Source organism: Hippoglossus hippoglossus, chromosome 9 (assembly GCF_009819705.1).
Source record: "Hippoglossus hippoglossus isolate fHipHip1 chromosome 9, fHipHip1.pri, whole genome shotgun sequence".
Lineage (NCBI taxonomy): Eukaryota > Metazoa > Chordata > Actinopteri > Pleuronectiformes > Pleuronectidae > Hippoglossus > Hippoglossus hippoglossus.
In genome coordinates, this window is record NC_047159.1 from 26,787,494 (window position 1) to 26,799,873 (window position 12,380).

The following is a 12,380-nucleotide window of genomic DNA, read 5'->3' on the forward strand; positions in this document are numbered from 1 at the left end:
GTAAATCTGCAGAAATGATGTGATGCTGCCATATCAACATGGAGCAGAACCTCAGAGGTAAGTTTTCAACAACTTGTGGACTCCATGACACAAAGAACTGAGGGAGGAACTAATACTACTACACTATACTAATACCCCAGTATTAGAATGGTGTTCCTAATAAAGTGCTCACTTAAAATGTTTATTGGACTGAAATTTTATATCTGTGTTTACCTTGTTAATTTGATTTTTATTCAATTGTATATTTATGTATTTATATTCACATTCAGGCACTGACAACTGTTCAAATACTGTTTGAAACATAGTGAAAAAGACCTTGACACAATCTCCCGAATGACTTGCCCAACTCTAATATCCACTGTTAGAAATGCATTATTAATTCCAAGCAATGCTCACATAGTATGATTATAATTTTTTTAATTTATGCTCTCTCTCTCTCTCTCTCTCTCTCTCTCTCTCTCTCTCTCTCTCTCTCTCTAAATTAGAAGAATGTGGTATAAACTTATATACCACATTCTGGTAAATTTATATACAGTTGCTTATAATATGATAGATTGTTTTTGTGATAATTGTAGCTTACAGGCTGCTGACTGACTGTTATTTGCATGGAGCCATTTCAGTGGATAGAGCTGTGAGTAGCCATGATAATCTACTTCATTGTAGAACTAATAACAGTTTTGGGGCACAGCGAGGTGCATGTTTTTTTACCGTGTGGTATAGAGCTGTTTTTTGATTTGTACCACAATAAATGCCATCTACACAGAAGCCACGTGTCGAAAATTACAAAACAAACTGTGCAGCAATACGCATCATTGAGCTTTCTATTTATTTCTTACTCTCACATTACAGATACAGAAAAGGGCCACCCCACTGCATCACAACATTGGTTGAGTTTCAAAGCATTAAACAGATCTATATCAGAAAGGATTAGTTCAAGTTTTAGCAAGCATTTCAATTTGAACAAAGAGCTCAGTGTGAAATGGTGGAGGAGCAGCCTGCGTCACAGGCCTGTGGCGGACGACTGCTGTAGGATGAGTCTGTCATCCAAAACCTCACAACACCACAGGTCATGATGACTGTGTTCAGGGAGCCATATTCCAGTGCTGAAGTAAGTGCTGCCAGGCAAGTGCAAGGACGATCACAAAAACCTCTGTATCATTCTGGATAATACATTCTTCAGAACCTGCAAGATGCTATTTTAAAAACCAGCAGTTGTTTCTCTCCTTTTTTTAGAGAAAAGTGATGACTTTTCAAGTCTGCACTGCATTGGTGTCTCTTATGTTTTATTCATGTTTACAATGCATCACATCATCTACAACAGCCTGCTGTAATTTGTTTCTCCTGCAGCACCACAGTACACACACACAAACTCACACCAGTCCTTCTTACCGTCCTCTCCTCCGTACCGGGTCCTTGCCTCTGGTTTATCTCGTGGCTGTCGGGCGGTGGGGAGACACTCCGGCCCTGAGGGTCCACCCAACTGTACACATGGTTGGTGATGTAGCCTCCAGGAATCCGACCCATAGAACACACTGACATCGCAAGCTGCTTGCATCCCTTCAGCACCTACATCAGGAGAGGAGGGTGAGACTGTGAATGCTCTAAAACTGCTTCCTCCAATAGACATAATGACCAACCAATGAAATCTTTTATGGCAGATATTTCAGCGGATCTCATGTGGTTTAAGTTCTCACCATGCTGCAGTGGTGTATAACAGGATCTCATACACCTGACAGTGACATTGTTGTTGTTATGGTTACTACTGAAAACAGCCAGTGATGCTGGGTGTGATCAGAGCTGCCAGGGCTGTGACACCACCAAGACAAAAGTCAAAGAGAAGAATTCATGTAAGACCTGGAACTCTTTACTTATCCTAATACAGATGTTATGAACAAGCATCTATTGAGTATTAATGGCACAGCAACTAAGGTTGCTGGTTTCCATGTGCATCAGTGGATGTATGTAGATCCATGTTACTGTTTCTACAATGTGCCTTAAAGCAACACTGTAACTTTGACTGATAAACAGCGCCCTCTGCAGACACACGTGTTGATTCATTCTGTTAGGCTCCGTGTTTCAGCGATAAAGTGGTTTTCATGAGGAGATATTACAAAGCCAATCAATCTCATGACCAGAGCTCTGACTGCGTAGTCATGATCCTGAACCTGAATAGCTGCGGCTGTAACAAACTCTGTTTAAAACTCTAACCCATATTTTAAAAGATTCCTGGCTGAATATTGGAGATAAACGCTGGCTCTTCTTGGCATCTTCGTCTTTCTTAACTTAACATTTAACCAAAAATATTTCCCCTTACTTTAACCAAAGTGTTTTTATTGCCTAAAAAAAACATGATAGTCAGAATGTAAACCCTGGGATCTGGTGTCACAGCAATGCTCTTTGTACACACACATCCATCCCGACCACCTCCCACCAACTCTTACGTAATGCATTAATATAGTTTCATGCATTAGAAAAGTGTTGACTCCCAACATAATTCAGTCAGCAATTACATTTGTCCTCACAATGCAATTTAGAGAACAACTGATTAATATATAGACATATTTTCTGAGGGACAGGATTGCCAATAGACATAAATGTTGAAATGTAAATCACACCATTTGTCGGACTGTGGCCTGGTCCAGCCAAGGACACAGACATTATCTAAACCCACAATCTTCTGCCAACACCCTTTTTTCCACCAGATCTGACTCTTATTTAATGTTACTTGTGCTCAGGCTATTATTGTAAACACTGGCTCTGTAAGTCACCATGCCCCCTGACTGCTGGCACAGGTACACCTTTGTCTGGTGTTGAATCACTGCATCCTCTCGTCTTTTCTCCTTGAGTGATCTCGTTCTCCTCTCAGCTCTGCTGTTGCCTCGCGCATCTGCTGTCACATCATTTAGATGTTTAAGAAGAGAGGGACAGAATTAGTAGAGGCTTTGGGGCCATGGCGCTGACTATGACTGTGACTCACAAAGACACTTGGACACAGAGAAAAAGAGGGTCCGAGTCCGCCCTTCTATGGCCTGATCATCCAAGGCCTCTCCAGTGTTCAATTCTTTGAAAAAGAAAAAGGAGATATATAATAATCAATTAAAAAGAAGTCATTATAATTACTTCACATTTTAGTGATACTGACCAGTGTGCACTCAGTTTTGTTGCATACAATATTAATATTTTTGTTATAATGCATCTGTGGAATCAGTGTATGCTCCTGAATAATTAACACAGTGTCTTCTATTAATTTATCTATTAGACCTCTGGCATTAACATTTTAGTGATGTTGTGTCTATTTTATGTAAGCTAACATTAAAAATTACAAGCTCATGGACCAACTGCACGTGCTTCAATGAGACAGTATACTCAGAATGGATTCATCAGCAAAAGCAATGTTTAGGCTTTTGTGTCCCACAGGGGTTTTGGTTTTCATATTTAAATCTGTCTAATTCAATAAAGACATCAAATGCTTTTCAGAGTCTCCAAAATTGGCCTGAACAACATAGTTCACAAACAAAGGGTCTGATGAATGTGTCTTTGCACTATTTTTAGTCAGTGTGATGTTTATCTGAAAACAAGTGCGGAAGTTTCAGCCTGCATCAAGTGGACACATTTGGCAGCTTCTTAGACATGAAAGCTGCTTACTTTTTTTGTCTTTCCCCTTTGTTTCTGTTCATTCCTATTTTGGGCTCTTCTCTGACACTCTGGTCCACATGAACATGCAATGAGTGATTGTGTTAAGGCACAGTCGCTGGCTGAGGGACACTTCAATATGAAACATGGCTGCAGTGTAGGTCACAGCTGAGATGGCTCTGCTGCAGGATCGTCCCTGTCATCATAAGGGCAATGGGCCATGCTGTTTTTAGATTTTCTGTCTTATTGTCTGCAACTGTTTGCCACTGGGGTTTCATTGCCCCAGAAACCAAGACAATAATATTTCCTTGCAAGAAATAAAAAGTGTCTGGAGTTTACAGCTGTCACTTACTGTTTTAAGTGATTTACGAAACATTGTCTAAACGCTGCCACATCACATGTGGATTATCCCTGGTCTGTTTAGTGATCCTGAAACTCTGGGAAAGACTCCGGACCGCAACAGAAACGTATTTTCAGTAACCCTGACTTTACATTAAGGTCAGCCATCAGGATAATGACAAATTTGAGTCCAGCATTGTTAGCCATCCTACCCCATCTTCTGTCACTGTTGTGCATGGGTCCACAAGACCATACAGAGGTGCACACATCTCTGGGAATTTCAACATCCTCTCCAGGAGCAGTGCCACTTCCAGAGCAAGCTGAAGTTGACCAGTGACGAGTTTGATGACCTGCTAGCAAAGGTTGGTGCCAGGATCTGACTCCGTTGAGTTTAGTTTTCATCGCTGATTGGCTTTTGCAACATTTGCATCATGCTAATTCTTAGCTCAAGTTTAAATAGTTCAGCTTGAGGGAGTGAAGCGAATGACGTGAAATTTGCATCTATTTGCATTTTTGCATAGACCTTGTATTTAATCTCATTGTGCGAAAATTCACCATGACCGAAGACAGAATGGTTCAACAAAATCATTCCAAGGATGTGTGTGTGTGTGTGTGCGTGTGTGTGTGTGTGTGTGTGTGTGTGTGTGTGTGTGTGTGTGAGTGTGTGTGTGTGTGTGTGTGAGTGTGTGTGTGTGTGTGTGTGAGATCACTAAAAAAAGGATCAAAACCAGTGAAATCCATGAGTACAATCTTGCTAAAAGTAAAAGATACAGTTAAACATTCCACACTCAGTCATTGTAAAACATTAATGTTCAACCTTAGATGCAACTTATTAGCCGCAATTTAAAATGTACCCCACCGTTACAGCTCCCTTTAACAGCTTAATATACATATAGCCCATTGTCCCTTATAGACTCTCTGGATGTGGTGCCTGAGGAGTTGGATGGCTCTGAGGCGCTCCCTTTTTCCCCCCTCTTTTTTTGTGTGTTTCCCTTATGATTCGTATTTTTATTTATTTATTTATTTATATATATATATTCCCTTTTCCCTTTTTACTCTTTATTTACTTTTACTGTTTTATATTGGTGTTTTTTTATTTTTCTTTCCCTCTGTATGTTTTTGTTCTTTTCTGTTGCGTCTGTCACCCAGAGACGGGGTAGGGGTTGGGATTTCAATGGTAGTTGCTAAATCTCAGAGCAACTACATTACCAGTTCAAGACACAGCAACATATTAGCTCATAGCGTTCTAGTTACATCTAATAACTACTCAACTCGTACCAACAGTTAACTGCCTGTGAAGAAACGTTTAATACATATGCACTGACATTACTTTGGAGTTGACAAACACCTCTAAGGGAAAATCACACATCTGTAGTGGAAGAGTTATCAAGGCCCCTGTGATGACGTCAGCGATACTATCCCCCTGACAGCTATATTAATTAAAGAACAAAGGTGCAACACAAACTGCATCATCTGAGATATGGATCATTAAGTCCAAAGCCTTTTCTACACTACCTTCAGCAAGAGTACACTACTTTCAACAGAACTTTGCAAGTGTATTGGGAGGCTCTCCTTAGAAACTATTCACCAGTATGGGGGTTGAACCCATGGCCTTTGTGATATTAGAACCATGCTCTAACCGGTCATGGATTCAGTTACTGTATTGGCCAGTTAGGTGTATTTACAATGAAAAAGCTACCAACTGCCAGCATTTGCAAAGTAGATAGCAGCCTAAAAGTTCATCAAAAATCGTTCACCCCCTGTAACATCATACATCACCAAAGTTTTGACTTAAGGCCCCCCCAAATAAACAAGCAAAAAAATCAGTAAAATGTGCATGTTGTCATCTTCTAAACAGATTATTCTGCCTCAACAAAGTAACAATGGCCCTCTTAACACCTATAGGACCACGTGGCCTAATGGATAAGGCGTCTGACTTCGAATCAGAAGATTGAGGGTTCGAGTCCCTTCGTGGTCTGGTACCTTTTAATTGAACCAAATGTCCACTCTGTAGAGCTACCTGTAAATACTGCTAAACAAATTAAGGTAAACTCTCAAATCACACATCAGATCTTGATGAACGAATTATTCAAATTGAAAATCTTTACTGACATATATTCTTTTATTTGTTGAGAACAAAATTATGTATCAACGGTCAATAGAAACCAAAATCATTAACCTATTGAGGGCTGGATTCAAAATCCTACCCAAAATCAAAGAAGAAATCACAGGTTGATCCAACTTGCGTGACTTTTATCACAGCAACTCATAATGTGACTCAGCACCATGTATGGCTCCCACGTGCCTGTGTGCACCCCCGACAACGTCTGGGCATGCTCCTGATGAGTCGGCGGATGGTGTCCTGGAGGATCTCCTCCCAGACCTGAATCAGGGCATCAGTGAGCTCCTGCACAGTCTGTGGTGGTACTTGGCGGCGTCAGATACACCAATATTTAACGTCTCGTAGGTGCTACATTTTATTTAGGTCAGGGGAACAAGAGGGCCAGTCAATGGCATCAATGCCTTCGTCATCCAGGACATGCTTACACACTCTGGCCGCATTGTCCTGTGCCAGGAGGAACCCAGGGCTCACTGCACCAGCGTAAGGTCTGACAATCGTTCTGAGGATTTCCTCCCGTACCTAACAGCAGTCAAGGTACCGTTGGCTATGATATGGAGGTCTGTGCGACCCTCCAACGATATGCCTTCCCAGACCTTCAGAGACCTATTGCCAATACATTCATGCTGGATGATGTTACAGGAAGCATAACGTTCACCACTGCGTCTCCAGACTCTTTCACGCCTGTCACATGTGCTCAGTGTGAACCGGCTCTCATCTGTAAAGAGAGCGGGGCGCCAATGGCAGACCTGCCAATTCTGGTGTTCTCTGGTAAATGACAATTGAGCTGCACCATGCTGGGCTGTGAGCACAGGTCCCACTAGAGGTCGTCGGGCCCTCCTGCCACCTTCATGGAGTCTGTTTCTGACAGTTTGGTCAGAAACATGCACACCAGTAGCCTGCTGGAAGTCATTTTGTGGGGCTCTGGCAGTGCTCCTCCTGTTCCTCCTCGCACAAAGGAGCAGATACCGGTCCTGCTGCTGGGTTGATGCCCTTCTATGGCTCTGTCCAGCTCTCCTTGTGTAACTGCCGGTCTCCTGGTGTCTCCTCCATGCTCTTGAGATTGTGCTGGGAGACACAGCAAACCTTCTTGCGACTGCAAGTATGGATGTGCCATCCTGGAGGAGCTGGACTACCTGTGCAACCTGATTGGGCTGCAGGTACTGCCTCATGCTACCAGTAGTGACAAGGACACTAGCAGAACACAAAACTAAAGAAGAATCAGTCAGGAAGGATAAGAAGAGATCAATTATCTGTTGGCACCAAATGCAAAACCATTCCCTTTTTGGGGGTTGTCTTGCTTTTGCCTCTCCATTGCACCTGTTGTCACTTTAATTTGCACCAAAGCAGGTGAAACTTATTCATTATCACTTGTTCTTCCTAAATGGATAGATTGATACCCCTGAAATTTAACTAACTTGCTGTTAAAATCAGAGGATTAAGTGTTCCCTTAATTTGTTTGAGCAGTATTTGGTCAATGTTTCAATTCTAGGAAGGCACTTCTTACAAACTATTGGCCAATGTGGGCTTGAACTCAAAACATTGGTGATATTAGCAATCTCTAAATAGCCATGTGATATTCCCAGAAAGCTTGGTAAAAATGTGTGTCCATGCTTTTTTGAGTAACTTTGTACACACACGCTAAAAAACAAACACGACCAACAATTGACCAAGACCAAATCAAATCTGAGTGTGTGGAATTGCTTTTCTATTCCATATCTCAGGGGTTCAAGACCATTTGTGGTTGAAACTAGCATCTGATTGTTCACAACTTGGGTGGGATACGTGCAATAATAGTGAGTGAACAAACACACTGGTGCAGTTAGAAGTCAGTTCATGCTGGATATTTCACTAAGTGAGCAATCTTTCTGCCATTTTCTATAATTCAGAGAAGCTTTTGTAAATTATGGCATTGCATCTCTTACAAACAACTGGCCAGTATGGGGCCTTTGTGATATTAGAACCATGCTCTAACCGGTCATGGATTCAGTTACTGTATTGGCCAGTTAGGTGTATTTACGATGAGAAAGCCACAAAGTGCCAGCATTTGCAAAGTAGATAGCAACCTTAAAGTTCATCAAAAATCTTTCACCCCCTGTAACATCATGCATCTCCAAAGTTTTGACTTTAGGCCCCCCAAATAAATCAAGCAAACTGATTTATATCACTGTATTTCAAAGCTAACATTAAAATGTGCATGTTGTCATCTTCTTAACAAATTATTCTGCCTCAACAAACTAACAATGGCTCTCTTAGAATTGTTAGCTGAACCTAGAGTTAGGCTTACAGGACCACGTGGCCTAATGGATAAGGCGTCTGACTTCGAATCAGAAGATTGAGGGTTCGAGTCCCTTCGTGGTCTGGTACCATTTAATTGAACCAAATATCACCTCTGTAGAGCTACCTGTAAATACTGCTAAAAAAATTAAGGTAAACTCTCAAATCACATATCAGATCTTAATGAATGAATTATTCAACTTGAAAATCTTTACTGACATATATTCTGTAATTTGTTGAGAACAAAATGATGTATCAACGGTCAATAGAAACCAAAATCATTAACCTATTGAGGGCTGGATTCAAAATCCTACCCAAAATCAAAGAAGAAAACTGAAATCACAGGTTGATCCAACTTGCGTGACCTTTATCACAGCAACTCATAATGTGACTCAGCACCATGAGTCGGCGGATGGTGTCCTGGGGGATCTTCTCCCAGACCTGAATCAGGGCATCAGTGAGCTCCTGCACAGTCTGTGGTGGTACTTGGCGGCGTCAGATACACCAATATTTAACGTCTCGTAGGTGCTACATTTTATTTAGGTCAGGGGAACAAGAGGGCCAGTCAATGGCATCAATGCCTTCGTCATCCAGGACATGCTTACACACTCTGGCCGCATTGTCCTGTGCCAGGAGGAACCCAGGGCTCACTGCACCAGCGTAAGGTCTGACAATCGTTCTGAGGATTTCCTCCCGTACCTAACAGCAGTCAAGGTACCGTTGGCTATGATATGGAGGTCTGTGCGACCCTCCAACGATATGCCTTCCCAGACCTTCAGAGACCTATTGCCAATACATTCATGCTGGATGATGTTACAGGAAGCATAACGTTCACCACTGCGTCTCCAGACTCTTTCACGCCTGTCACATGTGCTCAGTGTGAACCGGCTCTCATCTGTAAAGAGAGCGGGGCGCCAATGGCAGACCTGCCAATTCTGGTGTTCTCTGGTAAATGACAATTGAGCTGCACCATGCTGGGCTGTGAGCACAGGTCCCACTAGAGGTCGTCGGGCCCTCCTGCCACCTTCATGGAGTCTGTTTCTGACAGTTTGGTCAGAAACATGTACACCAGTAGCCTGCTGGAAGTCATTTTGTGGGGCTCTGGCAGTGCTCCTCCTGTTCCTCCTCGCACAAAGGAGCAGATACCGGTCCTGCTGCTGGGTTGATGCCCTTCTATGGCTCTGTCCAGCTCTCCTTGTGTAACTGCCGGTCTCCTGGTGTCTCCTCCATGCTCTTGAGATTGTGCTGGGAGACACAGCAAACCTTCTTGCGACTGCAAGTATGGATGTGCCATCCTGGAGGAGCTGGACTACCTGTGCAACCTGATTGGGCTGCAGGTACTGCCTCATGCTACCAGTAGTGACAAGGACACTAGCAGAACACAAAACTAAAGAAGAATCAGTCAGGAAGGATAAGAAGAGATCAATTATCTGTTGGCACCAAATGCAAAACCATTCCCTTTTTGGGGGTTGTCTTGCTTTTGCCTCTCCATTGCACCTGTTGTCACTTTAATTTGCACCAAAGCAGGTGAAACTTATTCATTATCACTTGTTCTTCCTAAATGGATAGATTGATACCCCTGAAATTTAACTAACTTGCTGTTAAAATCAGAGGATTAAGTGTTCCCTTAATTTTTTGGAGCAGTATTTGGTCAATGCTTCAATTCTAGGAAGGCTCTTCTTACAAACTATTGGCCAATGTGGGCTTGAACTCAAAACATTGGTGATATTAGCAATCTCTAAATAGCCATGTGATATTCCCAGAAAGCTTGGTAAAAATGTGTGTCCATGCTTTTTTGAGTAACTTTGTACACACACGCTAAAAAACAAACACGACCAACAATTGACCAAGACCAAATCAAATCTGAGTGTGTGGAATTGCTTTTCTATTCCATATCTCAGGGGTTCAAGACCATTTGTGGTTGAAACTAGCATCTGATTGTTCACAACTTGGGTGGGATACGTGCAATAATAGTGAGTGAACAAACACACTGGTGCAGTTAGAAGTCAGTTCATGCTGGATATTTCACTAAGTGAGCAATCTTTCTGACTTTTTCTATAATTCAGAGAAGCTTTTGTAAATTATGGCATTGCATCTCTTACAAACAACTGGCCAGTATGGGGCCTTTGTGATATTAGAACCATGCCCTAACCGGTCATGGATTCAGTTACTGTATTGGCCAGTTAGGTGTATTTACGATGAGAAAGCCACAAAGTGCCAGCATTTGCAAAGTAGATAGCAACCTTAAAGTTCATCAAAAATCTTTCACCCCCTGTAACATCATGCATCACCAAAGTGTTGGCTTTAGGCCCCCCAAATAAATCAAGCAAACTGATTTATATCACTGTATTTCAAAGCTAACATTAAAATGTGCATGTTGTCATCTTCTTAACAAATTATTCTGCCTCAACAAACTAACAATGGCTCTCTTAGAATTGTTAGCTGAACCTAGAGTTAGGCTTACAGGACCACGTGGCCTAATGGATAAGGCGTCTGACTTCGAATCAGAAGATTGAGGGTTCGAGTCCCTTCGTGGTCTGGTACCATTTAATTGAACCAAATATCACCTCTGTAGAGCTACCTGTAAATACTGCTAAAAAAATTAAGGTAAACTCTCAAATCACATATCAGATCTTAATGAATGAATTATTCAACTTGAAAATCTTTACTGACATATATTCTGTAATTTGTTGAGAACAAAATGATGTATCAACGGTCAATAGAAACCAAAATCATTAACCTATTGAGGGCTGGATTCAAAATCCTACCCAAAATCAAAGAAGAAAACTGAAATCACAGGTTGATCCAACTTGCGTGACCTTTATCACAGCAACTCATAATGTGACTCAGCACCATGAGTCGGCGGATGGTGTCCTGGGGGATCTCCTCCCAGACCTGAATCAGGGCATCAGTGAGCTCCTGCACAGTCTGTGGTGGTACTTGGCGCCGTCAGATACACCAATATTTAACGTCTCGTAGGTGCTACATTTTATTTAGGTCAGGGGAACAAGAGGGCCAGTCAATGGCATCAATGCCTTCGTCATCCAGGACATGCTTACACACTCTGGCCGCATTGTCCTGTGCCAGGAGGAACCCAGGGCTCACTGCACCAGCGTAAGGTCTGACAATCGTTCTGAGGATTTCCTCCCGTACCTAACAGCAGTCAAGGTACCGTTGGCTATGATATGGAGGTCTGGGCGACCCTCCAACGATATGCCTTCCCAGACCTTCAGAGACCTATTGCCAATACATTCATGCTGGATGATGTTACAGGAAGCATAACGTTCACCACTGCGTCTCCAGACTCTTTCACGCCTGTCACATGTGCTCAGTGTGAACCGGCTCTCATCTGTAAAGAGAGCGGGGCGCCAATGGCAGACCTGCCAATTCTGGTGTTCTCTGGTAAATGACAATTGAGCTGCACCATGCTGGGCTGTGAGCACAGGTCCCACTAGAGGTCGTCGGGCCCTCCTGCCACCTTCATGGAGTCTGTTTCTGACAGTTTGGTCAGAAACATGTACACCAGTAGCCTGCTGGAAGTCATTTTGTGGGGCTCTGGCAGTGCTCCTCCTGTTCCTCCTCGCACAAAGGAGCAGATACCGGTCCTGCTGCTGGGTTGATGCCCTTCTATGGCTCTGTCCAGCTCTCCTTGTGTAACTGCCGGTCTCCTGGTGTCTCCTCCATGCTCTTGAGATTGTGCTGGGAGACACAGCAAACCTTCTTGCGACTGCAAGTATGGATGTGCCATCCTGGAGGAGCTGGACTACCTGTGCAACCTGATTGGGCTGCAGGTACTGCCTCATGCTACCAGTAGTGACAAGGACACTAGCAGAACACAAAACTAAAGAAGAATCAGTCAGGAAGGATAAGAAGAGATCAATTATCTGTTGGCACCAAATGCAAAACCATTCCCTTTTTGGGGGTTGTCTTGCTTTTGCCTCTCCATTGCACCTGTTGTCACTTTAATTTGCACCAAAGCAGGTGAAACTTATTCATTATCACTTGTTCTTCC

General features: G+C 42.8%; 1 protein-coding gene and 3 non-coding genes across 6 annotated transcripts in view; 3 read left to right on the forward strand and 1 right to left on the reverse strand.

Annotated features, from left to right (window-relative positions):
- whrnb (whirlin b) overlaps positions 1-12,380 on the reverse strand; it is a 99,798-nt gene that overhangs the window by 47,227 nt on the left and 40,191 nt on the right. For all 3 annotated transcript variants that reach the window (XM_034595740.1, XM_034595741.1, XM_034595742.1), the window contains exon 2: positions 1,390-1,566. In XM_034595740.1, the coding sequence (XP_034451631.1) occupies positions 1,390-1,566 (177 nt within the window). The remainder of the gene's footprint in view (positions 1-1,389; positions 1,567-12,380) is intronic.
- Positions 5,878-5,950, forward strand: trnar-ucg. Its single transcript has one exon. It is a non-coding gene; the product is annotated as a tRNA-Arg (tRNA).
- trnar-ucg lies at positions 8,381-8,453 on the forward strand. Its single transcript has one exon. It is a non-coding gene; the product is annotated as a tRNA-Arg (tRNA).
- On the forward strand, positions 10,835-10,907 carry trnar-ucg. The gene has a single exon. It is a non-coding gene; the product is annotated as a tRNA-Arg (tRNA).